At 38.1% G+C, this 26,966-nt stretch overlaps 1 protein-coding gene across 1 annotated transcript; it reads left to right on the top strand.

The window, feature by feature from the left end:
* Nucleotides 1-5,588: 5,588 nt before the first annotated feature.
* MMP27 (matrix metallopeptidase 27) lies at nucleotides 5,589-26,383 on the top strand. Its single transcript, XM_020996197.2, has 10 exons — nucleotides 5,589-5,749; nucleotides 6,698-6,936; nucleotides 12,640-12,788; nucleotides 13,212-13,340; nucleotides 17,686-17,847; nucleotides 18,039-18,159; nucleotides 18,943-19,073; nucleotides 20,218-20,377; nucleotides 20,812-20,915; nucleotides 25,709-26,383. The coding sequence occupies exons 1-10, from the start codon at nucleotides 5,651-5,653 to the stop codon at nucleotides 25,948-25,950; spliced, it is 1,536 nt and encodes a 511-aa protein (XP_020851856.1). The 5' UTR covers nucleotides 5,589-5,650; the 3' UTR covers nucleotides 25,951-26,383.
* The last annotated feature ends 583 nt before the right edge of the window (nucleotides 26,384-26,966 follow it).

Here is a 26,966-nt window from a genome sequence, read left to right as displayed (position 1 = left end):
ATACCTCGGATATATATATTGTTATATATTGTATATTGATATACTAATAATTATTTACATTATAGAACTTATGCCAAAAATAAATGTAAAATGCTGAAGTAAAAATGAAATAATATTAGATCTTGAAGTCAAGTTGGAAACCACTGGAGTTTATTGAATGGGGTTTTATGGGTTATTGAATAGAGAGAATTATATGATCAGACCTGGAAAATCACTTTGGTTGTGGACTGAAGGATGGATTGGAGTAGAAAGAGACTTTAAGCAGGAAGACCAACCAGGAGGCTATCACAATAATCCAGGCAAGAGGTGATGAGGGCCTGAACTAGGGTGATGAATGATGAGGAGGTGATGGATTTGACAAATGTTGTTAAAGTAAGAACAATAAGATTTAGGAATTGATTGGATATGTGGGGTGAAGGAGAGTGATGATTAAATATGACACAGAGATTACAGTGAAGACACCAAAAAGACAACCTGGATAAATAGAAGGATGGCAGTGCCCTTGCTAAAAATACAGTATTCAGGTTCAGAAGAGAGGTGGGTTTGAAGAGAAACATGTAATAGGCCTTACAATGCATATTGCAATCAAGCTATGCCTGCTTATCCTTTGCAACTCATTCTGTCCCACTCAAAATGAAAAAGGATTGTGGTATTTTCTTAACTTATTGGTCACTGCCCTGGAACCAGAGCTAACCCTTCAAGAGGCACCTGCCGCAGCCACAAGGGAATCCAGGGGAAAAGGAGGAGTATCAATTTCTCCATGACATTTGCTACTGCTACTGGTAACCATTAGGTCTATCCTTCTCCATGATTACCCTGAGGGGCTAACTGCCAATGCAGAAGTGGGAAGGTTGGGAATTTGCAGAGTGGAGTAAGAACAGAGAATATTAAAGGATAAAGGTCAGCACAGTTGTGTTGGAGATAAACCCCAGGATTGGCTGACACAAGGTATATGGGAAACAAAGTCATTTTCACACTTTCTGATTGGTCCATTGCCCCCTTGGAATCGGGCCATGGTCCCCCAGATGGCCCCAGGCTCTACTTTAGGAGTCATTGTTGTATCTAGGCAATGAAGAAATAGATGCTTGATGTATTGGACTACGTTGAATAAACAACTTTGCAAACAAATGAGAGAGAAATGTTTAATGAGTACTTGAAGATGTAAGGACTTTCTGGGAAATTTCTAATTCAGTACAAATATGTAAGCCAATCAAAATTATCTATATTAACCAAAAGAATACAATGCAATAAATGAGAAAACAAATAAATGAGAATAAGTAGACAAAATTACTGATGGAAATTTATAAGGGACTGAAAAATATGTTATGATGTTTTGTGTTGAAATTAATGTAGCATCCTCTTGAGACATGCTCGGACCATAGAAAAGCACATGGAAGCTTGGAGTGTACTGCTTCTGTGTATCCCACTCCAGAGCATGCACATATATCCTCTGCCTGCTTCCTACTCGCCATGATGACTAAGGTCTGAACAGTATAATCATGAAAAGTCTTAATTGGCTACTGAGCTGGCACTCCATAGATATATAGGGACAATTCCTGTTCCTCAGACTTTCCTCTACTTGTTGGCTTTGACAAATAAGGACAACACTCAGAGCTGTCCAGAGGATTAGGTATAATATCTCTATATACTTAATATATAGGTATAGGAGTGCAGTGCCCATGCACATTTATTCAAGGCATCCTCTCAGGGAAATATCCTTCCAGACAAAATATTTCATCTTGATGAGTCAAAGAAGAGACTGAAATCTGAGGACACCATTGTCAGCAGGGGATTCTTTAGTTAAAATAAATGAAATTTGTCTGACAGAATTAAATCCCGTTGTCCATTTTAACAGTAATAATCCTCAGTTAACACATGATGGATATGTTAACACATATTAGAGTGGGGGTATATCTCTCCCTACCCAGTCACAAGGCATGAGCTCCTGGCCTCCCAGGTGAACCTTTGCAGGGTAGTAGATCACCTTCCATTTATGTCTTCTTTCCTTTGGTCCAGAGCCTTTCAGAGCTCAGTCAGCTGGCCTCTTCCTCTTCCTTAGCACCTGAGCAACAGGACAGTGGTTTTCAAGATGTAGTGACAGCTCGCTCCCACACATAGCACAGCGATGTCATTGTGTGGCTCAAGGGGAGAAAAAATTGACATTTCTATGCCTCTTCCCCCCCCCACCCTTCTTCAAGAGAGACTTTAATTCCTGCCAAAAGGGGAAGCAGGAGATTGGTTCCAGGAGCTTGACCACTCTACTCTCTCAGACAGGGAGTACCAGGTTAGAATTATATCTATCTTACACTAAGGCACTGTTGGTGCAGTTGTGAACTGGCCCAACCATTCTGGAGAACAGTTTGGAAGTGTGCCCAAAGGGCAAAACTGTGCAGATGCTTTCACTAGGTAATACTACAACTAGGTCTGTATCCCAAAGAGACAAAAGAAAAAGGTCTCAAATAACTTGCATTTTAATGAAATAGATAGTGCATAAAGAAGGAAGGTGTGTGCCAGGGCCAACTCAAACAGACTTGAGAAAGCCAATCGTTAAATTTCCAGCTTGAGGATTTTCACCTCAGAAATTGACAAATGCTATAAATCAGGGCTTGATTTATTGCTTTGTTGATTGTCTACACTTAACAAAGTGATGGATAAAATGCTAATGATGTGGATTAAACTTAAAAATGTGTTCTGATCACAATTCTGTTTTGACAATCTGGTTATTAAATATCTTCCAGCACACACTCCTAAATTGAAGGTTTCATTTGCAAAACAAATTGAAAGATCCCATAGTCTTAAGGGCACAGTGGCAAAGACAGAGATAATTCTTCTCCTTTAATGACATTTTCACCAAAAATTATATCAATTTCTGATGTCAAACTACTTGACAACATCAAGGACTTTAACAACAAAAATTTTCTTTTCTGGGTTTACAATAGATACGGCAGTAACACCCATAGGAGCAGTTGCCAGGCTATATCTTGATAGGGGTTCCTTCTGATGATGATGGTTGCAGGTACTAGGCTGTAAGCATTGCTTTTCCAAAGATCCTTGTGTTCAGGGCTGTCTCCATCAGGATCCTTAAAGGAGGTCAAGGTGGTGGTGGTACTTTGACTTGCCTGTCATATGTTGCCTCCTGTCTCTCCCAGTTTGGCTAGTGATTAGGGAGGATGACTGGCACCTTCTCAACAGGATTTGTTTTCCCAGATGATGGCTAACAGAACTAGGCTTGAAGTAGGACTGGTGGTCTGTGGATGGGGGGGGTTGTCATGCTTAGATTTATTGTGTTTATCTTTCTTAATAGTACCTCTAAAGATAAACACACACACAAGAATGCCTGCAAAGAAAACATGACTGGATTATTCATCTTGATCTGTCTTAGCCTCAGCCACACTTCCCAACCGTCATTAAAGAATCAAGGGAAATATGGAAGAGAGAGGAAAGAAGAGAAGTTTATCTTCTACTTCTGCCCATGAAGAAAAAAGATGAATGAGTTCAGAATACCCCAGTCCAATACTTCCAGTCTAGTGAAGGCCCATCTTATCCTTCTTGCCAGGGTTCATTACTGCTCTTCACATACCTCAGGGCTAGGATTAATGTTGTACCTTCTGCAGTCCAGGCTCTATACTAAATCTGAGAGCCAGTGGAGGTGTCCTTAGCTTTCAAGGGACAAATTAATTTTGAACAAAGAAAGAAACATGAAATAGTGCAAAGAGAACTGGATGTGGACTCATTGGACTTGGGTTTAAATCTTCTGATACTGCCAGTGTGACCTTAAGCAAGGTTACTTAACCTCCCTGTACCTCCCTCCTTCATCTGTAAAATGAGAGCATTGGAATAAATTGTCCCTGGGGTCTCTTCTAGCTCAACATCTAGAATCTTATGCCATTATGCACTTTTGAATCCAAGTAGTCCTTCCCTATTAACAAAAGAAAGTCATCCCCTCAATGCAGTAACAACTCAGTGGGAACTATTTTCCTGATACCCACCATTCTGACTAAAGCCCAATAGGGTAGGGACAATTTATTATGCTCCAACCTCTCATTCCAGATAGCTTGAAGATGTCAGGTGATAATTATTATATTGCCAAGGATGGCTGTATCATTCTTATAATTCAACACCTCCCATGGTCTGGCTCAATTCTTCCTATTTAATCCTATCTCCCATAATTCTCCCCAGGCACATTCTCTTTAGGTCGGTCTCATTAGCATTTGTGACACATGCTAAATTCATTCCCACCTCTGTGATTTTGCTTGTGCTTTTCTTCCCACCTTAAATGGTCTCTTTTTTCCTTTCTACAAGTAAATCCTGCCTACCCTTCAAGATTCAGTTCAAATCACACCAGTATAACATGCTCCATGACCACAACAGCCTTCCTCTTGGCCCAAAATCCTTATTGTTTCTATTATGTTTCAGCACTGGATTATATTTTATATATTACAAATATCCTCCTTTGTTTCGTTTGTATATAGCTTTTTTCTACAACAAGACTGATGCTTTTAGGAACCATGACAGAGATCCTTTTTCTTTCTTTTTCTTTTTTTTTTGCTTTTTGGTGAGGCAACTGGGATTAAGTGACTTGCCCAGGGTTACAGAGCTAGTAAGTGTCAAGTGTCTGAGGCCAGATTTGAACTCAGGTCCTCCTGACTTCAAGACTGGAGCTCTATCCATTGTGCCACCTAGCTGTCCCTATCTTTTTTTTTTGTTCCACCAATACCTAACATAATGTTAAGCACAAAGTAGATGACCCCCATCCACTCATTCATTGGTTCACACATTATGGAACAGGTATTATAAACCAATAGCTTAGGCCATTCTAGTCAATCTCAAAATCCTTCCTGGTATACCCTTAAGGTAGTTGCTACTACTATATCTTTTATTTCTCCACTTCTATCTCTATCTCTCTATTTGTGGGCTCTGTCTTTGTCTCTGTCTCTATCTGTTTCTGTGTATTTGTCTATGTGTTTGGGTATCTGTGCGTCTGCTTGAATTGAAGAATTAAATTAAGTTCAAGGGGAAAGAGGATGAATATTTCTTTCAAAGTATATCTCTTTGCTGATATATGTTTATGACTGAAATAAATGAAAATACAGAGCCTGTACAGTGAGAGTGTTAATTATTCATTCATTCATTCTCTTTCTTTATTTGTGCATTTCTAATAATGAAGTTGGGTACTTTGAATGTGTATGGATCTTCAGGAAAAAAATGTATGAAATAGAGGTTACAAAAATACTTTGAACTATTTAGAGGAAAACATGTCTTGTTAATTTCATTGATTTCAATTGAACTGAAAGTGCATTTATAAAATCTATTCAGTATTTCTATGTTTAATAATCAACTTTATAAAAAGCAAAGTTACACTTACGTGGCCAACTTCACAATTGAATTAAGTGGGCCATGGAGAATGGTTTTGTCTGATTATTAAAGGGAAATTTTGGGACTGCAAAATGAAGTTTGAGAGGAAAATAAAACCTTATCATGGCCAGCTTTATGAGCAATGCACTTCTCTGTTGTTAATTAAAAGATGATACAATCAATGAGTCATGGCCCTGCTGACTTATATTGCTGAAATGCTGTACAAGCAGGACTAGGCTTCATGTGAAGAGAGGAAGGCATCCTGCAAAAACAAGGCACAGAAGTGGGAACCAAGATGATCTTGCTCTTCTTCTGCTTGTTCTCTCTAGCGTCGTCTTCTGCTTTTCCTGCAGATCCAAAGATGGAGCATGAAGAAAGCAGGCAGCTTGCTCAGGTACTTACTCAATGAGTATTGTTGACTGACAGACTAAATACAATGAAAACTAGGGGCTACTTTTGTAACCATCACCTAAGGACCTGCAGCATTAGTAAAATGAGTACTTGACCTTTCTAAGAGGAAGAAGCTCCTAGGAAGAGGCATTTAATAGGGATGCGATGGGTGGGAGAGACAAACAGTTAAGTTCTGAACAAAGAAGGAAAGGGGACTCCAATGCTGGACTGTGGGAATTTCAGGAAATGAGAGAGAAAGAGAAAGGAGACAGAGACAGAGACACAGAGACAGAGACAGACACAGACACAGACATACACAGACAGAGACAGAGACGAAGACCAGAGATAGAGAGACAGACACAGACAGAGTCACAGAGATACAACCACATAGAAAAACACACAGATGGAAACAGAGGTAGAGACAGAGACAAAGACAGAGACCCACCAATAGAGAAATAGAGATGGAGATGGAGAAACAAAAGCATAGTCCCTTAAGGACGCACCAGGAAGAATTTTGAGATAGACTAGAATAGCCTAAGCTACTGGTTGATAATACCTGTTCCACAATGTGAACCAATGCACAACTCAGGAGGTGGCTTACAGAAATCATCGCAATTTGATGGTGCAATGTGACTGAAACTGATTGTATTTACAAAGCAAAGAATTTGTACATAGAAAATCTGTTTCTAGGAACACCAGGCTGAACATAGCAGCCAAGATAGTTAAAAACATAAACATCGCCCAACAAGGGAAAGAGGCCCAACATCCTCTAGGGTGTGGTTGGGGTTTGAGAAATTTTAGGGTTTGCTTTCTTTGGTCAGTTCCAAATCATTCTGTTCAATGAGTTTAATTTAGAGCTCACTATGTCCTAAAGTGTGCTGTTGCATTTTTTATGTTTGTATCTTTGTGTGTACATGTATGTGTTTTGTTTTGTTTTGATCTTCTGGATCAGGCATATGTAGGTCAGTTCTACACACTTGAAACAGAAGGGAGTCATCTTGTTCAAAACAAGAGCAATGTCCCCTTAGATGGAAAACTCCGGGAAATGCAAGCATTTTTTGGATTGACAGTGACTGGGAGACTTGACTCTAACACCCTTGAAATCATGAAACAGCCCAGATGTGGGATGCCTGATGTGGGCCAATATGGCTATATTCTGCCTGGGTGGAGAAAATACAACCTCACATATAGGTAATGCTTCTGTCTTTTTTAACACCCTGTAACTATCTACTCTCAAATTATACATATGTACTTGACTGTATGAAACGTGTCCAAAAATAAATGGAAACTAGAAGATGGCCAATTTAAGCTGGGGATGATAGAGAACTTCCCAACTGTGAAGGCTCTTAAATACTAGAATTGATTTTGAGGAAAGTTATGGAATGCTCTATTTAAAGCTGTTAAAAAATAAGAATTATCATAACAGGCTTGCAATAAATTATATATGTTCCTGATTTACAATGAAGGAAATGGGCAAAGTCTACACATCTTCTAAGATTCTTGTCTTTTCCACAGCTCTCTTGTCTTGCTCTATCTAGGTGGCTAAGCAGATAGAGTGCTGGACCTGAAATCAAGAAGACCTGAATTCAAATCCAGCATCATAATTTACTAGCTGTGTAACCCTCGATGAGTCACTTAATCTCTACTTGCTTGAGTTTCCTCATCTGTAATATGGGAATAATAATCTACCTCCCAGGGTTGTTGTGAGGATCAACTTAGATTATATTTGTAAAATGTTTGGTAAACCTTAAAGCACTACGTAAATGCTCACTATTATTTTTATTACTATACCTTAGAGACATGAGTAGCAAACAGCAGGCTCAGAAAGATAATATAGTGGTTCTAAATCTGCTCCTAAGTGCAGCAAAAAGATTGGTAGATCAAAGGACACCAAGGAAAATGTGGGAGGTGGCAAAGACGCAAAACTGTTTACAACTACCAATTATTCCCCAGGTATATTTATGCCCTATGGGAATTATTCTCAGTGCTAGTGTCAAAAGTTTCTTGGTGGAAGCCAGCTTCCTTTATGGTAAGAAAGCATATGTCAGATAGCTGATGTCTTTATAAATTAAGTCAGTAGTTCACCTAGTGCTAGGCAGCTAGGATGATGATGAATAAAATGTTGGACTTGGAGTGAGAAAGACCTGAGTTCTAATCCTTCCTCAGACCCTTACTAGCTGTGTGGTTCTGAGTCTGGGTAAATCACTTCACCTCCCAACCACAGTTTCCTTATCTATAAAATGGGGATAATAATAGAATCTACCCTACAGGGTTGTTGTGAAGATCAAATGAGATAATATAAGTAAAACATTTTATATAAATTATTAGTGTCACCATCACCACCACCACCACCATGATGATCATCATCATCATTATCATTCAGGAGGCACGAATTAAGGTGCAACATAGAGAGAGGTTGACTATAGTGAGGGTAGAGGAAAACATACAAAGCATCGGTGCAACATAGAGAGAGGTTGACTATAGTGAGGGTAGAGGAAAACATACAAAGCATCTGTATATAAGAAAAAGATGCTTTTTGTATTCAATGATACAAGTTGGGAGCCAAAAAGAATGTCCAGTCAAAAACTGCATATCTGATTAACAATTTTTCCCTTCCTCCAGAGAGCCCTGAATTTAAAGTCAATAGACATCTCTACCATTTCCTTACTCATGATCTTACCTCCCCCAAACACAGCCCTCTTCCCGTCTTTCCCCTTTCCCATCCTTCAGGTCACACAGATTCACAACCAATTACCCAGTTCTATCATCCTCACTCTTCCTCAGCCCACATATTCAATTGGCTCAGTCCAATGCAAGGTCTTGTTATTTCCACCTCAACAGTATCTCTAATTCATCTCGTTCTCTCCATTCATAGGTCTAACTCCTCTAAATTTAGGATTTCATCATCTCTTTCCTGGAATACTGCAAAAACTTTCCAACTGATTTCTCTGTCTCCACTCTCTCCCATCTTTACTCGACCCACATTTAGTTAGGTATATAAATTCATTAATGTATCTATTTTCCTTCATCCCCTTCAGCATTTGTCATTTCCAATAGGTGTGAGGTGGTACCTCAGAGTTGTTTTAATTTGCCTTTCTCTAACCAACAGTAGAGTATTTTTTTTTCATACAACTATAGATAGATTTGATTTCTTCTTCTAAAAACTGCCTGTTCATCTTTTGAGCAATTATCAATTGGAGAACGGCTCTTATTTTTATAAATTTGACTCAGTTCCCAACATATTTGATAAACAGTTTTTTATATTATTTCTTTGTCTGTGGTACCTTTTAGCAAAATGTATTTTCCTTGATTATCTCTTATAATTAGATCTATTTTTGTTTTTATTTTATCTGAGAACATGATTGCTGCCCTTGCCCTCTTCACATCAACTAAAGCATAATAGACTCTGCTCCAGCCCTTCATTTCAACTCTGTGTGTTTCTGTCCCGAGTGTCTTTTATACACAACATATTGTTGGATTCTGGTTTCCAATCCATCCTGCTGTGTGCTTCCCTTCTATGGATTAGTTCATCCCATTCACATTCACAGTTATGATTACTAGCTGTGCATTTTCCCCCACTCTACTTTCCTCTGCTAATTCTTCTCTCACTCATTTATCCTATCCCTCCTCAAAAGTCTATCTTGCTTCTGATCACTGCTCTTCCCATTCTGTCCTCACCTTTATTGCCCCCCCCCATATATCTTATCCCTTTCTCCTCCTATCTCCCTGTTGGGTAAAATAGATTTATATACCCAACTAAATGTGTGTACATATGTATATGGTTGTGTGCAAACATACATACATAAATATAAATATATATTCTTCCCATTGAACCAATTTCTGTAAGAGTGAGGTTCAGACCCTATTTTCCCCATCTACTACAAAAGCTCTTCCTTGTGTACCTCCTTTATGTGGGAAAGTTTGCCCCATTCTACCTTCCCCTTCCCCCTTCTCTCAGTGAATACCTCTTTCTCACCCTTACATTATCTTTTAAAAATTCATTCCGACATAATTGACTTATATCTGACCGCTTCTAATTGCCTTAATAATAATAAAATTCTTAGGAGATACATGTATCATCTTCCCACATAGGAATGTAAACAGTTTAACTTGAGTCCCTTATAAGAATTCTTTCATGTTTACCTTTTTATGCTTCTCTTGAGTTTGAATGTAAAATTTTCTATTTGGTTCTGGTCTTTTTTATCAGGAATACTTGGAACTCCTCTATTTCATTAGATATGCACTTTCCCCCCTGAAGTATTATATTAAGTTTTGCTGGGTATGTTCTGCTTGGTTGTAACCCTAGTTCCTTTGCCCTCTGGAATATCATATTCCAAGCCCTCCACTCTTCTATGTGGAAGCTACTAAATCCTGTATAATCCTGACTGCAGCTCCACAAACTTTGAATTATTTTTCTGGCTGCTTGCAGTATGTTTTTTTTTTTTACTTAGGAGCTTTAGAATTTGGGACTTTTTATTTGGGAATCTCTTTCAAGAGGTGATCAGTGTTGTGCTTTTTTTTTTTTTCAATTTCCATTTTGCCTTCTGGATCTAAGATTTTAGAGCAATTTTCCTTAATAATTTCTTAAACTATAATGCATAGGCTCTTTTTTTATAATGGCTTTCAGGTAGTCCAATAATTCTTAAATTATATCTACTGGATTTGTTTTTCAGGTGAGTTGTTTTTCCAATAAGATAGTTCACATTTTCTTCTAGCTTTTCATTCTTTTGACCTTGTTTTATTGTTTCTTGAAGTTTCATAGAGTCATTAGCTTCCACTTGCCTAATTTCAATTTTTAAGGAATTTTTTTCTTCATATTTGACCACTTTTGGCCAATTCTTCTTTTTAAAAAGTTCTTTTCTTCAATGAGTTTTTTTAAACCCTCTTTCCCATTTGCTCTATTCTGCTTCTAAAGGAATTATTTTTATCACTGAATTTTTGTGCCTCTTTTACCATTAGGCCAATTCTTTTTTTAAGGTGTTATTTTCTTCAGTATTTTTTTTGTTCCTCTTTTACCTAACTGTTAATTCTCTTTTCATAATTTTTTGAACTCTCATTTCTTTTCCTAAGTTTTCCTCTACCACTCTTATCTCTTTCTTTAACTCTTCCAGGAATTCTTGCTGACCTTGGGCCCAATTAGCATTTTTCTTTGAGGCTTTGCTTATGGCTATTTTCATATTCTTGTCTTCTTTTGAGTTTATGCCTTGGTCTTCTCTTCCACCAAAGTAGCTTTTTATGATCAAGTTAGGGGTTTGTTTGTTTTTTCTTTTCTTTTCTTTCTTTTTTTCCCCTGTTTTCTTATTTTCCCAGCCTCTATCTTGACTTTGAACTTTATGTTAAAGTTGGGCTCTGACCGCCTGGGGTGAGGAGGCACTGTACCAAGCTTCAGACTTTTTCATGCTGCTGTTTTCAGAGCTACTTCTGGGAGTCTGCAAGTTTTCAGTGCTCCAAGTTATTGTTATCCTGGGAGAGGTGTGGTCATACTCTCGTTGTCTATGCTTTGTGCTTTACTCAGGAAGGGTCCCTGCTCCCCTGCAGCCACAAGTACTGGTGCTCATCTTGGCCCTAGAACTATGACCAGTTCCTTTGTTCTCCTGCAGCTGCAAGTGCTTGTGCTCCCCTTAGCCCTAGAACTGTGCTCTTGGTCCCTGCTCCCTTATGACTGATCACAGGTGCTCTTCTCTACCCTGCACCTGAGATCCAGAACTCCATAGGGGTAATAAAGTTGCCAGTAAGCACCAGCTGCAACTAGTGTTATCAAAAGGTCCCCTGTAATCTCTTTACAACCAGCTTTCTGACCCCCTTTTAGTCTCTGGGTTGAGAACTCCCAAAGCTGCTGCTTTTGTTGCTGAGTTTTTGGCTACCTCCAAGACCGTTCCAACCCCAGGGTTACAGATTTCTCCTTTGGGCCTCCTAAGTTGTCTTAGGCTGGGGGAAAATAAATGTCTCCTTTTCACTTTTTGTTGGCTTTATCTCTCCAAAATTTGATTTGAGGTGTTATTTTAAAGTTGGGGAAGAATGTTGGGAGAGTTCAGCTGGATCCTAGCAAGTATTCCACCATCTTGACATAATTTCAATACTCTATATCCTAACCCGATTGACTTTCTTTTTTTAAATAGTATTTTATTTTTCCTGATAGTTTGCAAAGACAAATTGCGAAGTGACTTTCTAGATTTTCTTTATACATAACATTCCACCTCTCATCTCCATGTCTTTGCACAGACTTCCCACCCCCCTGCCATGCCTGGAATGCACTTATCTCTCACCCCCACCTCCTTTGGCAAGTCCACTCATTTCTCTGGGCTCCAGTTTCCTCATCTATAAAATAAAGATGTTGAACTGAAATGACTTCAAAGGTCCCCCCCCCCAATTCTAAATAAAGTTATGAAATAAAATTAGAACATAAGTTTCTTGAGAGCAGGGATTATCTTTTACCTTTCTTTGCATCTCTAGAGCTTAGCACAGTGCCTGGCACACGGTAGGCACTTTCTAAATGCTTATTGACTAATAAATAAGGGAAACATTTTCCCTTGAGTAGCTCTTAGTGGTTCAGAGGGAAGAATTTTAATGAGTAGAAATATACATTAATTAGCCAATGATGTGTGTGTACATGACTATATACACAGGTATTATAAAGCTGATTTCTATAAGCCATTCAACAATGTGAGTCTCATTACTTTGTAGCTATACCGAGTATGTATATCTATAAATACGTATGTACATACATGCAGGTATATCAAGTATATGTATTTGTATTTCTAATAGGGAATTAGACAAAAAAATCTGGGTAGTAGATGTGGACTTTGTATAATAAGACATCAGTGATTTAGTTATCTATATACCTATATGGATATGGAAGACACATTTGCATGAATGTTTATGTTAACTTTCAAGGATACTGAACTATACTCCTGATATGGAAAATTCTGATGTGGACGAAGCCATCCAAAAAGCTCTGGAAGTGTGGAGCAAGGTGACCCCACTAACATTCACTAGGATTTCCAAAGGCATCGCTGACATCATGGTTGCTTTTAGGACTAGAGGTACAGTTATAATATGATTGAGTAATAAATCAGGGTGTTTTCATCTTGGGTTATGTGAATTAGATGAGACTTGTCCTGCTTGGCCCCAGAGCGAAGCAATGGGTGCCAACTGCAGAACGCAGTTCAGGTAAGGAGGGTAAAACCTTCTCTAATAATTAGATTCTCAAGGTGAAATGGGCTGCCTTGAGAGGTAGTGAGTTCCCCATCACCAGAGATTTGCAAGGAAAGGCTATGACTACTTTTAAGGGATATTACAGAGTGGATCTTTTGTAGATATGGGTTCCAACATTGAAATTCTGAGATTCTGTAAATAGCTCATTCTTTCAAATATATTCTCATTCAAATGAGATAATATTTGTAAGATGCTTTGTAAATTTAAAACATTATATAAATGCTAGTCTGTTATTGTTGTTAATTTTACAGCCCACGGAAAATGTCCTCGGCAATTTGATGGTCCACTGGAAGTGCTGGGCCATGCTTTTCCTCCTGGCTGGGGAATTGGTGGAGATACCCACTTTGATGAGGATGAAAATTGGACCAAAGATTCAAGTGGTGAGTTCTAGGGATTCTTAATAGCCAACATTTCTTTTTAAGAATTACTTTAAATCAGTCTAGGAATAAAGAGGGTAATAGTCCTAGAGTCAGGAGGACAGGAGTTAAAATCTGGCTTCCAACATTAGCTCTATGACCTTGGGCAAGTCATTAACCTTCTGTCTGGCTCAGTTTCCTCAACTGAAAAATGATGATAATAACAGTACCTATTTTACACTGTTGTTCTAAGGATGAAAAGAGATAATATTTGTAAAGCACTTAGTACAGTGAATGGAATATAGTAAGTACTTAAAAAATGCCAGTTCCCCCTGTGCATTCTAGTTTCTTCAACTACAAAATGGAATAATAACACCTATATCTTAGTCTTGTTCTAAGCTCAAATTAGATACTATTTGTGAATTGCTTAGCATAATGCCTAATTCATAGCAGATATTTAATAAATGCTTGTTTCCTTCCTTCCTTCTTTCTTTTTTTCCTTCCTTCCTTCCTCCTCTTCCTTCTTCCTTCTCCCTCCCTCCCTTCTTTTCTTCTTCTATCTCTCCCTTCCTCATTTCCTTTCTTCTTCCCTTATTTCCTCAATTCCTCTCTCCATCCCTTCCTTCCTTCCTCCCTTGCTTCTTTCTTTCCTCCCTTCCTTCCCCATCCCAAAATAGTAGCTTTCCAATAACAGTTTTTCTCCAAATTCTCAAGGTTGCCGCAAGGCCCTAGCTTCCATATTACAGAATGATATCACCAACTACAAATACCAACTTCATTGTTAGAAAATATATAAAAATAAGAGCCTTCTCCACAGTGGAGCTAATTATTCTGCATGTAGAGGACAGTCATTCTTTCATTTTGTGTGAGTGTGTGTGTGTGTGTGTGTGTGTTTTAATTCCTACCATAGATGGAGCTTCCCAATCATTTTAGTTCTCTTACCCCTAGACTTCCAGGTAACCTTTGTGTACCCTTTATTTAATGTGAAAGGAAATAAGTTCTATTGTTTACCATACCCTTATATATAAGTAAGAGATAAAATAGTGTCAAGAATATAGTATAGTCATTTACCAAATAGTCTCCATAGTTCTTGACAAGCTTCTAGGATGTCCAGTGGGTAAATTTACAACTGGTTGGGAACACCTGACTTACTATATGCAAAGCACTAAGTGAGTGCTAGGCAGACTAACAACTTATATAATATAATACAATACAATACAATACATTGCTTTAAAGGGCCTCATGTCTAGTAATTAAGGTAAGGAAGATACACAAAAATACATAATACGAGTCTGAGCTCAATCAGCCTCAATTTCCCTATGTGCACAATAGAGATAATAATATCACCTACTTTTCAGGGTTATTGTGAGAATCAAATGGGACATTATTTTTAAAATGCTTAAAGCACTATATAAATGTTAGCTATTACAATTATTCTTATTACAAACTATGATATGGAAGTGAAATGAGGAAGGAGGGATAATTTCTGGCTAAGGAGGATCTGGGAATGTGTCTTGGAGAAGATGGCATTTGAGCCAAGATTTCAAAGACAGATAAGGTTTCTGCACCTGGTCATTGTAGGGAGAACATTCCACTAAAGTCAGTCATTCACTTAAGAGTCAAAAGCATTTAAGTGCCTGGCATTGGGCTAAGCACTGGAAATACAAAAAAGGGGGGGGGCAAAAAATAATAGTCAAATGGGGGAGACAAAATACAAAAAAAACCCCTCTATATGCACATGCAAGATATATACAGGATCATTTGGTGATGATCACCAGAGGAAAGAAACTAGAATCAAGGGGAACTGGAAAAGACTTCTTGAAAAAGGAAGGATTTTTGCTGAAACTTGCAGAAAACCAAGGAAAGCAGGAGACAGAGATGAAGAGGAAAAGCGTTCTAGGAATGAAGGACGGCCAGTGAAGTTTCACTGAGTTAAGAGATAAAGTGTCTTGTTTGAGAAACAGCAAGGAAGCCAGTCACTGGACTGAAGAGTACAGGTTGGGATTTAAGGTGTAAGAAGACTGGAAAGGTAGAAAAGTTTGAGTTTAGAAGGATTTTGAATGCCAAAAAGATGACTTTGTATCCTGGAGGTGAACAAAAGCAACTCAAAGTTTATTGAATGAGAAAGGGCAAACAGTGTGTGTGTGACATGGTCAGATCTGCATTTTAGGAAGATCAATTTGACTGCTAAGTGGAGAATGGGCTCAATTGGGGAGATACTTAAGGCAGGGAGACCAATCAGAAAGGCTTTTGCAATAGTTGAAGTGTGACGTAATAAGGGCCTTCAGCAAAGTGATGACAGTGTCAAAAGAGAGAAAAGGGGTATATAAAAGAGATGTTATGGAAGTAAAATCCACAGGATGATAAGTGCGAACAAAATGGGCGTAAAAAATGCCATTGAGAAATTACTTCACAGAAGAAAAAATGGGCTTGTCCTGTGGCAAGAATGATAGAGAACAGGCAGATAGAAAGTGCTCCACTGGAATTCTCAGGATATCAGGAGAAAGTGACGAAGGACACTGCTCCACGGGATGGACCTTTCTGTGGCGAACTTATGTGAGGATATAGACAAGAGGCGCATAATCATAGGCGGTAAAGCTGGGTTACAATTACTGATGGATTGTCGAAATCATTGAGTTTATAAATCTACATGAGTATTTGAGTGGCACCATCAGCAGCATCTTCTGAAATACAAGATAGTAGTCTATAGTCCTAACAGCAAACAATTATAGGTTCTTTTCCTTAGAGTAGCAATCATAGGGGTCTCTGAGACTCCAATGAGCAAAGACACAAGCAGCAATTTTGATACCTGGGACAGTTCAGTTATGGGAGGGTGAGACCCTCAGCTACCGCTAAGATGGGATGAAAGGATGATGAGCAGAGAGGGGTGTTCTGAGTTTCTCTCATATGCTGTAGACTGTGATGGAGAGGAAATATGTGATCATGAGGCTTCCTGCTTTATCTAATCCTTGCTAATTAGGTGCTTCATAGCTGTTTCTGAAGCAATTGCAAGAGTACAAGTGCTGTCAAACACCCTTTCCATTTCAGTGTTTGGGGCAAAGGACCAGCAACCCTACCCTAGCTGCAGCTATGCCAGGAAAAATCATTTTACCTCCATATGTTGAATTTCATCTTGTCTACCTGAATGAAAAGGTATCATGAATTGATTGGATGGAATGCTGGGCTTAGTACCTCTGAAACTTTATTAGATGGTGTGGTCCTGGACAAGGCATTTAACCTTTATGCACCTTGTACAACTCCCTAAAACTTAAATGAGCTGTAAGAACCTCAGTAGTCTTATCCTGCTAAATGAAGAAGCCCTAGGAAAACTCAAATGCCTTGAGTCACCTAGTCAAAAGAAGGTCATCCGTAACAACTAAAGCCCCTTTCCCAAAGAGTTCAAATATTACCAAGTCACCAATTCCCCAGGAGTTTCCCTGTCCCCACCCCACCACTAACATGCATCAGTGCCAGTTCCTAAGCCCAGGCTTCTCTCTCCTTCTCCCCAACATCTGGTCCTGTTTGACCTAGATAAGAACCCTATGAAAACACAGCAGACTTTACCAGCTTGAGCTCCCAATTCTAAGCAGGGATCCAGAGAACTTGACCTGTATGTATTGTTCCTGATTGCCCTTCTTTATCATATGTCCCCTCAATAAAGTTTTACCTTTTCAGTAATGTTGTGTGCTCATGTTTCCTTGAACTGAACTTTGGTATTCCAAACCTTATTAAATCTGCAATAAGACAGCTATCTTTTAATAGCAAGTTTGAATAATTCCTGAATGAATTCTAGCCCATAAAAGTATTACCTTCCTGGTGACAATCCTATTTTCACCTCCCTCAAGCCAACCTTTCATCTAACATGCAAGTGTTCTCATTTACACATGTCTATTATTCATTCAAAAAATATCTATTAAGCTCAATATAGCACAGTATTGTATTTTTCCCCAGTTACACTATACTGCACAGCTATTTATCTCATAATATTCCCCAACCTGACTCTTCATATGCATCCTATGTCCTCAATGCCCGGAATGCTCTCTCTGCGCACCTTTGACTCTTGCTTGGCTCACTGGTTTCCTTGAAGACTCAGCTCAAATGCTACCTTCTTCAGAAGACCTTTTTCACCCCTACCTTATCTCTGAGGTTATTTTCCATCTATTCTATATGCATTTGGGATTTACATAGTGATTTACATGTTTTATCCTCCTTTAGACTGTGAGCTACTTAAGAGAAGGGACTGTTTGTGCCATTCTTTGTATTCATAGTGCTTGTTACACTTGTTACTGACATACAGTAGGCAAACAGGTAGCCCTTAGTAAGCACTTGTTGACTGACTGGCTAATTGACTGTTTCCATTTTTTTTAAGGATTCAACTTGTTTATCGTAGCTGCTCATGAGTTTGGCCATTCCCTGGGCCTCTCTCATTCCAATGATCCCAGTGCCCTGATGTTCCCAAATTATGCCTTCATTGATCCCAGCAAATCTCCCCTTTCTCTGGATGATATCAAGGGCATTCAGGCCATCTATGGTAAGTGGAGTTCTAGGCTTTACACAAAGGTGTTGAACAATAAGACTTTCAGAAAGGAAATTAGGTAAATCATTTCTTAATTTTTTCACAAAAAAACTCCCATTGTGCAAGCCTCCTCTGTACTCATGCTGTTTCCTCACATTCTTGTTGTTCATTATGGCTGTTTCAAATGTATTGTTCTCTCACTGAAGGATCCTCACCTAAGGTATCTGCTAAGCCAAAGAGACCCACTATCCCCCAAGCCTGTGACCCTAACTTGACTTTCGATGCTGTCACCACCTTCCGCAGAGAAGTAATGTTCTTTAAAGACAGGTAAATCATTTTTCTCTCAACAGTATCTCTTCCTTTTCTGGAACTTGTTCCTTTTAAATGAATTTTTGTTTTGTTGAGTGCCCATTGTGCCAAAGGGTGAAATGTCTATTTTAAGCAATCATTTTGCAGGATTACTGCAAAAATCTTTAAATCTTGTCCCAGAACACTGTAATCTGTGGTAGGGACTTGTGCTATATTGAATTACTTAGGCTTTGATTGACCACAGTGGTTCACTTTTTTTCCTTATGCCATTTCTGCATTTGTTAACAGATTCCTAACTTTTAGTATTCAGGCAGACACTGGAGAACTACCTGGATGACTAGACTAGAGAGCGTTCCTACTTTGGGTGGGAGGCAGACTAGGCAACCTCCGAAGTCCTTTCCAAAGTTAAAACAGACTCTAGCATCCTATGGCTGCAAAGACATTTTTCAATCCAACAAATGTCAGTGCTAAAAGTACCATCTCAGAAGGCCAGCCCTAAGCCACCTAGGCTTTGGCTTCCTAGAGTTGTGGTCCTGTCTGAGAAATGCCTTCACTAGTAGGGACTCTTTAGAGAGTCCATAAGGAGCACAATCTCTTCTACCCAGCCCACAGAGGTAAAAACAAGTCCACATCCCTTTAGAGTTGCTAAGTGCAGGTAGCTTCAATACTATTGCATCTATTAGAGATACACAAGAGATCCTTATAAATCATGATGGTGATGATTATGGTCATTTACATGCATCTCTTTGCCACCAATATCTATACTGTATATACACCTAACATTGTTTATGTCTGAAATAGGCATTTATGGAGAATTCATCATGAAGTCTCAGAAGTTGAATTTGAATTAATATCTTCATTTTGGCCATCTCTGCCAGACGGTATTCAAGCTGCATATGAAAATAATAGGGATGAAACTCTGATTTTTAAAGGTAACTTTTTCCATTGTATCTTTCTGTCATTTGTAGCTAATTTAAATATTAGGAAAACAGACATCACCATTGATCCAGAATGAAAGTGTTTCCCTATTATAAAGTAAGGAAGCATCACACTCTGTGCTAGTTACTTTACAAATATCTCATTTAATCTTCACAACAACCCAAGGAGGTAGGTGCTATCATTATCTCATTTTTAAGATGAGGAAATTGAGGTAGACAGAGGTTAAATGACTTGTCCAGAGCCACACAGCTAGTAGGTTGCTGATGCCATATTTGAAATCAGGTCTCCCTGACTCTAGACCCAGCACTCCATTCATGGCATCACTTAGTTGCCCTCACTTTGGCCTTAGCTTCTTAATTATAAAGAAAATTGCAACAAGGACATCATAAAGAGTCTCCAGTAGTTTTATATGTATATATTTCTGAGGTGATAGCTGAAATATAATGCAAAGAGCATTTGACTTGGAATCAGAAGACCTGACTTTGATTTTGACTGTCATTTAATTTGTAGGTGACTCAGACAAGCCCCTTCTTTTCTCATTCCCTCAGTTTCTAAATCTGTAAAATGATGATAATAACACTTGCACTAACCACCTCAAAGTGTTATGGTGAAGAGCATATAAGACAATGTGTACATCTTAAAGTTGTATCTACAAATGTCAGGTCTTTTCTACACAAATTTGAATATAAACACCAAGGTACCCAAGGCATGCGTGGGTATCATAAGAATTAAGACCCTTTCTTAAAAAAATAGCATGCATTTTCTCTCCTTTCCATTTTCCTTTTATTTGGCTTCCAATAAGAAGATGTGCCTCTAGTGATACTTTGATTGGATATGCTCAGACTAATGTGATTATTTTGACTTCTAAAATTGGTCAAAGTTGACCATAGAAATCAAGGTATTTCTCTTATGTAGACATAGCCTCAAGGTGTTTTCTATAAGTAGATGTTTATTTCCCTAAGTCTAGTGATTTCTTGAGCAGAAGGAAGAGATTGGACATGAAGTGGATAAAATGAATAATCATGTCAGTAAGCAGAATTGACCTTGTGACCTGAAGATTTTTCATGACTCTTAAGACATTTTTTTTTCACCCTGAGAGCAAGACGTTCAAAGATTATCTCTTTTTCCTCACTCTAGATGGACATTTCTGGATGATCAGTTCAAATGCCATTCCGCCAGGTTATCCCAAACCCATCTACGACCTTGGCTTTTCAAGGCGCATACAAAAGATAGATGCTGCTCTCTTTAACAGGAACACAAGAAAAACCTATTTCTTTGTTGAAGATAAGTACTGGAGGTAAACCCAGAATGCACTGTGCTCTTTGTTTGTCCTAGAGTGAAAAGTACCCATACAGCTTTAGGCCCATAGAGAGGAAGCAAGATGTTCCAGTACTGGCTTGTATTTTTTGGTAGTGCATGTTTCGATCAAGAGAGCTTTTTGCTGTCTGCATCTTTTGGGGCACAAGCTGTATGCCAATTACAAATCTCCAGGTTTGAAGGCACCTCGGGATCTACCTAGTCCAATGCACTCCTGAATCAGAATCTTCTCTCAAAGATACCCAACAAAGGACCAACAAAACTTTGATTGAAGAAGAAATCCAGCATCTTCTGAAGCAGTCTATTCTATCTGACTCAAATTATCTTAAATTGTTAAGAACTGTTTCTCTTTAAAAAAAAAGTCTAAATTTGCCTCTTTGAAACTTCCACTCCTTGCTCCATTTTTTATTGCAGATATGATGAAATAAACCAATCCATGGAGAAAGGTTACCCTAGACAAATATCAGGACTCTTTCCAGGAATTGGCCTTCCAGTTGATGCTGCATTCCAGTATAAGAGTAAGTAGAACCGCCAACCAGGATAGGTGGGAAAACTATTCTAAGTGACTAAAAGTTTGAATCCTTCTTAAAGACATGTACTTTCATTGCTTTCAAGAATATGTAGTAGCCAAGTGAACCAAGTGATTTTGTCTCTTGTCACTAAGGGAAGGATATCCAGCATAAGAGAATAAGAGTATGAGAAGTGGGGGGAAAGGCCACTGGATATAAAAAATTGGAAAGTCATTGGTGGCCAGTGTAAACACAGGTTCACTAGAATGGTGAGGTCAAAAACTATATCACAGGGGGAATGAGGAAAGAATAAATAGTGAGAAAGTAAAACCACTGTATATAAACAACATTTCTGAATTAATTCAGTATTAAAGGGGAAGAAAGAGATGACACAGTCACTGAATGGAGTAGAAGAGTCAAGAGAAGGCTTTTTTTGAGACTAGCTTGCCATCTCTCTCCTAGATTGGAATTTCAGTAGCCACTCATATCAATCCTACTGTTGATTGGCACAGAAACATTGACTTTCTCTATTTCCAATCTGAGCCCAGTCTCCACCACTTTGGACAGCCTGATAGCCCTTCTGCTCCCACAGGCTCATCATCTTGATGCTGGAGTTAGTGAGGGTGCACATCTGGCTTTAGCCTTACTACATCTCAAAACTCCTCAGTTCAAGCAATACGCTAGCTCCAACCACCTCAGTATCAGGGCATACACATAGGCATGTAGCACCACACTCAGTTGAGGAAAAGCTTTTTTAGGTGTGGGAGATTTGACTATTTTTATAGAAATATGGTAAGGAACCACTGTTGAAAAAGAATTTGAAGATGCTTTAAAGAGAAGAAATAATAATAACAGTAGTAGTAGTAGTAGTAGTAGTAGTAGTAGTAGAAGAAGAAGAAGAAGAAGAAGAAGAAGAAGAAGAAGAAGAAGAAGAAGAAGAAGAAGAAGAAGAAGCCACAGTGGAAGTATCAACACATAAGAATTCTAAGTAGCATTGAAGAATAGAATGTCAAGAAAAGTGGCTTGACCAGACCAATATAGAACAAGGAAATCTATACTGAACGTAATACAATCTTGAAAACATTGGGAGGGATTACTTTATAAGAGGGCAAGATTTCAAAAAAAACAGAAAAAAATGCAGAAAAATTTAATAATCATTCCAAAGGGATCGAGAATGTTGCAACACCTACCTACCTACATATCTTGCTTTCTCTTCTTTATATAATTCTTATGACAATAATATGAAAGTATAGAAGCCTTTTACAACTGATTTTCTTCAATAAGTCACAGCTTCATAGTCATTCATCTGACTGCAAGATGCAGAGAACAAGATCCCACTGTGCTTATTATTTGTAAATTATTTTTAAAATGGAAAAGTATTTGACTCAGTAGAATAAAAGGCAACCTAAGAAGCTCTCTTCCAACAAGGAGTCTTTTGCGACCAAATTATGATATAAGCTATCCAGATAAATGAAACTACAGAGATAAATGTTTCAATTGACTCTGGTTATTACTGTCAAATAGGATACAAAACAAGGAGATATATCTTAGCTAAAGTTGTTCCTCACTATCATAGGGGATGCCCTGTTCATGACACAAATAGAGGAAAGATTCCACATAGATGATTCTCTGATGATCCTGTTTGTAGATGATAATGTTTGATTACATCAAACTCCAAAAAATTATAGGGCTTCCTCAAGGAGATCCAAGGTTACATAAAAGAGTTTTGGCCTAACAATTCATCCAGGAAAAACTAAATGGATGAAAAATGGTTGTGGCTCAAACTGTGACATATCATTGTATCATCATATCCTTGAGTTTGTATGTCAGTTACACATAGCTGGGATAGGCATTGTAGGTGGACAATGAATTGAACCCATAAATACATAGAAGGAAGAGTAGAGGCAATTGCATTTTGGAAATTATACAGTGCTTTTAAGATGTCAAACTAGTTCTCAACAAAAAATACCTATATTGTAACATAAATGATCTCCTGGCAATTTTGTTTAGCTTAAAATCTTAGAAAACCACAGTGTCTGAATAATCAAAGTTATGGCTAACTCAAAGGGAAACAGTGGGTATATAATTGGCTGCAGAATATTTTCAGTGACGACCAGCGTGAAACAAATGGTAAAAAAGGAAAATTGTTATGGAAATGCGTGATTTGAAAATAAGGAAAGTTGATAATGTAACAAGAGCAATTAATAAAAAGTGGATGGCTCAGGAGTGGCACTGGCACCCATGCCTCTGATTGATTTAGAGATGGGGAATGTCTCCACTTACTAAGCCTGTTCTACTAAGACAGCTCCAATTGTTGAAACTTTTTCCATATATTAAGCTGTAACCCACTTCTTTGCGATTTCCATCTCTTTTTTTTGTACTTTGTTTCGCCCTCTGGAACCAATCAGAGCAAATCTAGCTACTTTTCTAGATGACCATCCTTTAAATGGGACACATATCACAAAGGTTGAGTTTGCTTTTTTTTTTCCTTTAAGCTCTGTCAAGGAAACAGATCAAAGAAGAGATGGGACCCTTGCTTATAATTGCTAGAATTATGATAATATATGATGAAGAGAATACAGAATTAATCTCTTTTTGCTTTGTTTCTATTTTCTTAATCTAAAAAAGATATCTCTGGATTCAGGAGAGAACAAAAATTGTTAAAAATAGAACTGTACCCCCAAGAGAAGTGAGGAGATGGCATCTATCTTCAGTGAGTTCATGGCAGTAAATGAATTGTAGCCTCATTTACTGGAAGGACTTATGGATGTGAATTCTGAGATATTATCAGGGATCTCTTGAAAAACAGGAGAATAGGAAAGGAGCTGAAGTATGTAATATGGACATATTTTGTCTACAATTTATAGGTTGCAGAACTTGACTTTGATTCTTTATAAATATTCTAAAGAATGTTATAAAAGGGATGGTTTGTGAGCATTTAAAGAAGAAAAAGAATTTATTACTTCTTAGTGATTACTAAAAGCCACCATGACTATCAAGAACAGGCATAACAAAGAACTTACATTTTCTTTTCTGACAGGATTTTGCACTGATAAGTCAGGGTATAATGGATTTCAGCAAAGTATTTTACAAACAACTATGTTAAATTGAAAATGTGATGAAGAAATGTGCCTAAACAAAAATATGGCTAGGTGGATATGGAACCAATTGGATGACCTGAAAAATAGGCATTAGTGGGTTGAAATCAATCTAGAAGGAGAATTATAGTAGAATTCCCCAAAGATCACTCCTCCCTTTGCTGTTTGAAATCTTTATCAATAAGTCAAAGACATAGATGGCATGCTTACCAAATTTAACACAAAGCTGGGGAGGATGGCAAACTTGTGGGATGACAGTATAAGAATTCTAAAGGGTCTTGATAAAGATGGGTCAAACTTAATAAAATATAGTTGAATAGAGATAAATTTACATTCCTAAATTTGGACTTTTCATAATTAATGACACAAGTATGTGATAGGAAGTTGAAGCTAGACAACAGCTGATGTGAAAAAAGATCTCAGAGTTTTGGTATACTGCAAACACAAGATGAGTCAAGTATGTTTTTTAAGTAAAAAATTCTATCATGAAGTTTGGCTGCACAAGAGAAGGGTGGTGTCCTGGCTTCGGGAAGTGATCATCTCACTGTGCTCCACAATACTCAGTTCCCTGCTAGAATATTGCCTTCAGTTCTGGCTGCCAAATTTTAGGAAGGATTTGATAAGTTACAGCATGTCTAATGGTAAGCTAAAATGATAGTGACAAGGACCAGAGGCTTTGCTAAGGGAGGTGGGTGTTCATTTTCGAAGAAGACCATGACATCGGGGAGGTAATACCATGACACGCAAGTGAATTGGATTTAAGTGAGGGAGGGCTGTGCAAAGTCACCAGCCTCACTTTCTCCTCTGGAGGCACCTGGGTCCAGTGGCAAGATATAGACCAGGATGACTGGAGATGGCCCTCTACAGGAGAATTATTGAAGGAACTAAAGATGTTTAGCTTGGAGAAAATATAGGAGGACATAATAACTATTTTCTTTTCTCTTTTCTCTTTTTTCTTTTTTTTAGGCAATTGGGGTTAAGTGACTTGCCCAGGGTCGCACAGCTAGTAAAAGTCTAGTGTTTGGTCTGAGGCTGGATTTGAACTCAGGTCCTCCTGACTTCAGGGCCAGAGCTCTATCCACAGCACCACCTAGCTGCCCCCATGATAACTATTTTCAATGTCCCAGGACAGAACCAGTGGATATTACAGAAAGGCTTTTAAGTAAGGGCAAACTTTCTTACAGTTTAAGTTATCCAAAATTGGATCAGCCTGCCTGGGGATGGAAGGGACTATGCTTCCCTGGAAATCCTCAAATGGACTCTAAATGCTGTTGCTGCTGTTCAGTTATTTCAGTCATGTCCAATGTGTGACCCCATCTGGGGTTTTCCTGGCAAAGGTCCTTCTCCAGCTCATTTTACATTTGAGGTAATTGAAGTAAACAAAGCTCAATACCTAGCCCAGAGTCACACAGCTAGTAAGTGTCTGAGGACAGATTTGAACTCAGGAAGATGAGTCTTCCTGCCTCCAGCCCCTGCACTATTCATTTCACCACCTAGCTATCTACTCTAGATGACTATCTGTCAATGATAATGTAGAAGAGATTTCTGTTCGGGTGCAGTTGGTCTAGATCAGTGGTTCTCAAAATTTTTAGTCTAGGGACCCCTTTATACTCTCAAAATTATTAAGGATACCCCCAAAGTAAGAAAAAGAGGTATAACTATTTAGCTGCACAAGGTAATAATTGGACTTAATTTTCTTTCTAGGATTCTTCTATTTCTTCAGTGGGACAAAACAATTTGAGTTTAACCCTTATACCAAGAATATTACTCGCGTTTTGGAGGCCAACAGCTGGTTGAAGTGTCAAAAAACATTCAACTCATTACCTTATTATTGTTTCAGCCATGAAAAAAATTCAAATTCAAAATCATTGCAAGTGATTTCTCAACAGAGTTTTATATTACTTATTTACTGTATCGCTTATCTGCTGACAGAAATCTACAGCTGATGAAAGAACTGTCAAATAATAGACATGGAAGAGATTTCAAAAAGTCATCAATTCTAGACTTGTGCCCCAAAATATTACTGAATCATTCCTGATGGAAGGCCATAAATCCTTTCCTTAAAGAATAAGGATGGTGACTCTATGTCCTTTGGGAGTTACCAGGTTCAGTGTTTTATTATGTTTAGCATTAAGTTGTTCTTAAATCTCCCATATGACAATCTCAGTACTTTGTCGGCATAAAGAAGACTTGAGTAAGTGACTAATAATGACCAAATACTAACAACATTTATTAAGCAAAATTCAGAATTGTTTTTCAACTAGATCAAATAACTCCAATCTAACTATAACTTACATGTGTTAAGACTGAGTAATACACAAATTGCAAGCATGTGTACCTGAACAATAGATATTTGATTGAGGCACGTGAATGTGAAAAGAGTGTCCTTTCGCATATTTATCATTCCTCTTATAAAACATATTCTTGGATATCCTTCAGATTCTAATAATAACTGACATTCATAGAGTGCTCTAAATTTGAAAGTTGCAAAGTGCTTTACATATATTTTATCATTTAAACCTCATGATAACCCTGTGAGATAGGTACTACAGGTATTATTACCCCTATTTTACAGATGAGAAAATGGAGGTTCAGAAAATTTAAGTGACGACCAAAATCACACAAGTAGTCAACCAGCAGAGGCAAGATTTCAACTGTGGTCTTCCTGACTCTACATCTAGCATGTTTTTGCCCTCTATCACACAAATTTCTACAGCAAGTTCTCTATCTCTAGCATTTATTTTTCATACTATTAGTCACCAACCCAAATTCTAGTTCTTTTCTTAGTAGCAAAGCCCTCAGTACATTGTCTTGGAAGCTGGGAAAATCTCATTCTCATTTAATATTAATTGGGTGTTGATATAGGAACTACACACACTAGAGACAGTACAGAAACTGAAAAATGTCACAGGTGCTATACATTTTCACTAGACTCATTCTTATTTCTTCTCTAAATAGTTGC

This window comes from Phascolarctos cinereus, unplaced genomic scaffold (assembly GCF_003287225.1).
Source record: "Phascolarctos cinereus isolate Bilbo 61053 unplaced genomic scaffold, phaCin_HiC Scaffold_726;HRSCAF=1367, whole genome shotgun sequence".
Taxonomy (NCBI): domain Eukaryota; kingdom Metazoa; phylum Chordata; class Mammalia; order Diprotodontia; family Phascolarctidae; genus Phascolarctos; species Phascolarctos cinereus.
This window is presented reverse-complemented; position numbering and strand designations above follow the sequence as displayed.

Coding starts and splice junctions, on each gene's coding strand:
- MMP27 (XM_020996197.2), top strand. CDS start 5,651: ATGATCTTGCTCTTCTTCTGCTTGTTCTCTCTAGCGTCGTCTTCTGCT. Junction 19,074..20,217: donor TGAAACTCTGATTTTTAAAG/GTAACTTTTTCC, acceptor TCCTCACTCTAG/ATGGACATTTCTGGATGATC. Junction 20,378..20,811: donor GTTGAAGATAAGTACTGGAG/GTAAACCCAGAA, acceptor TTTTTATTGCAG/ATATGATGAAATAAACCAAT.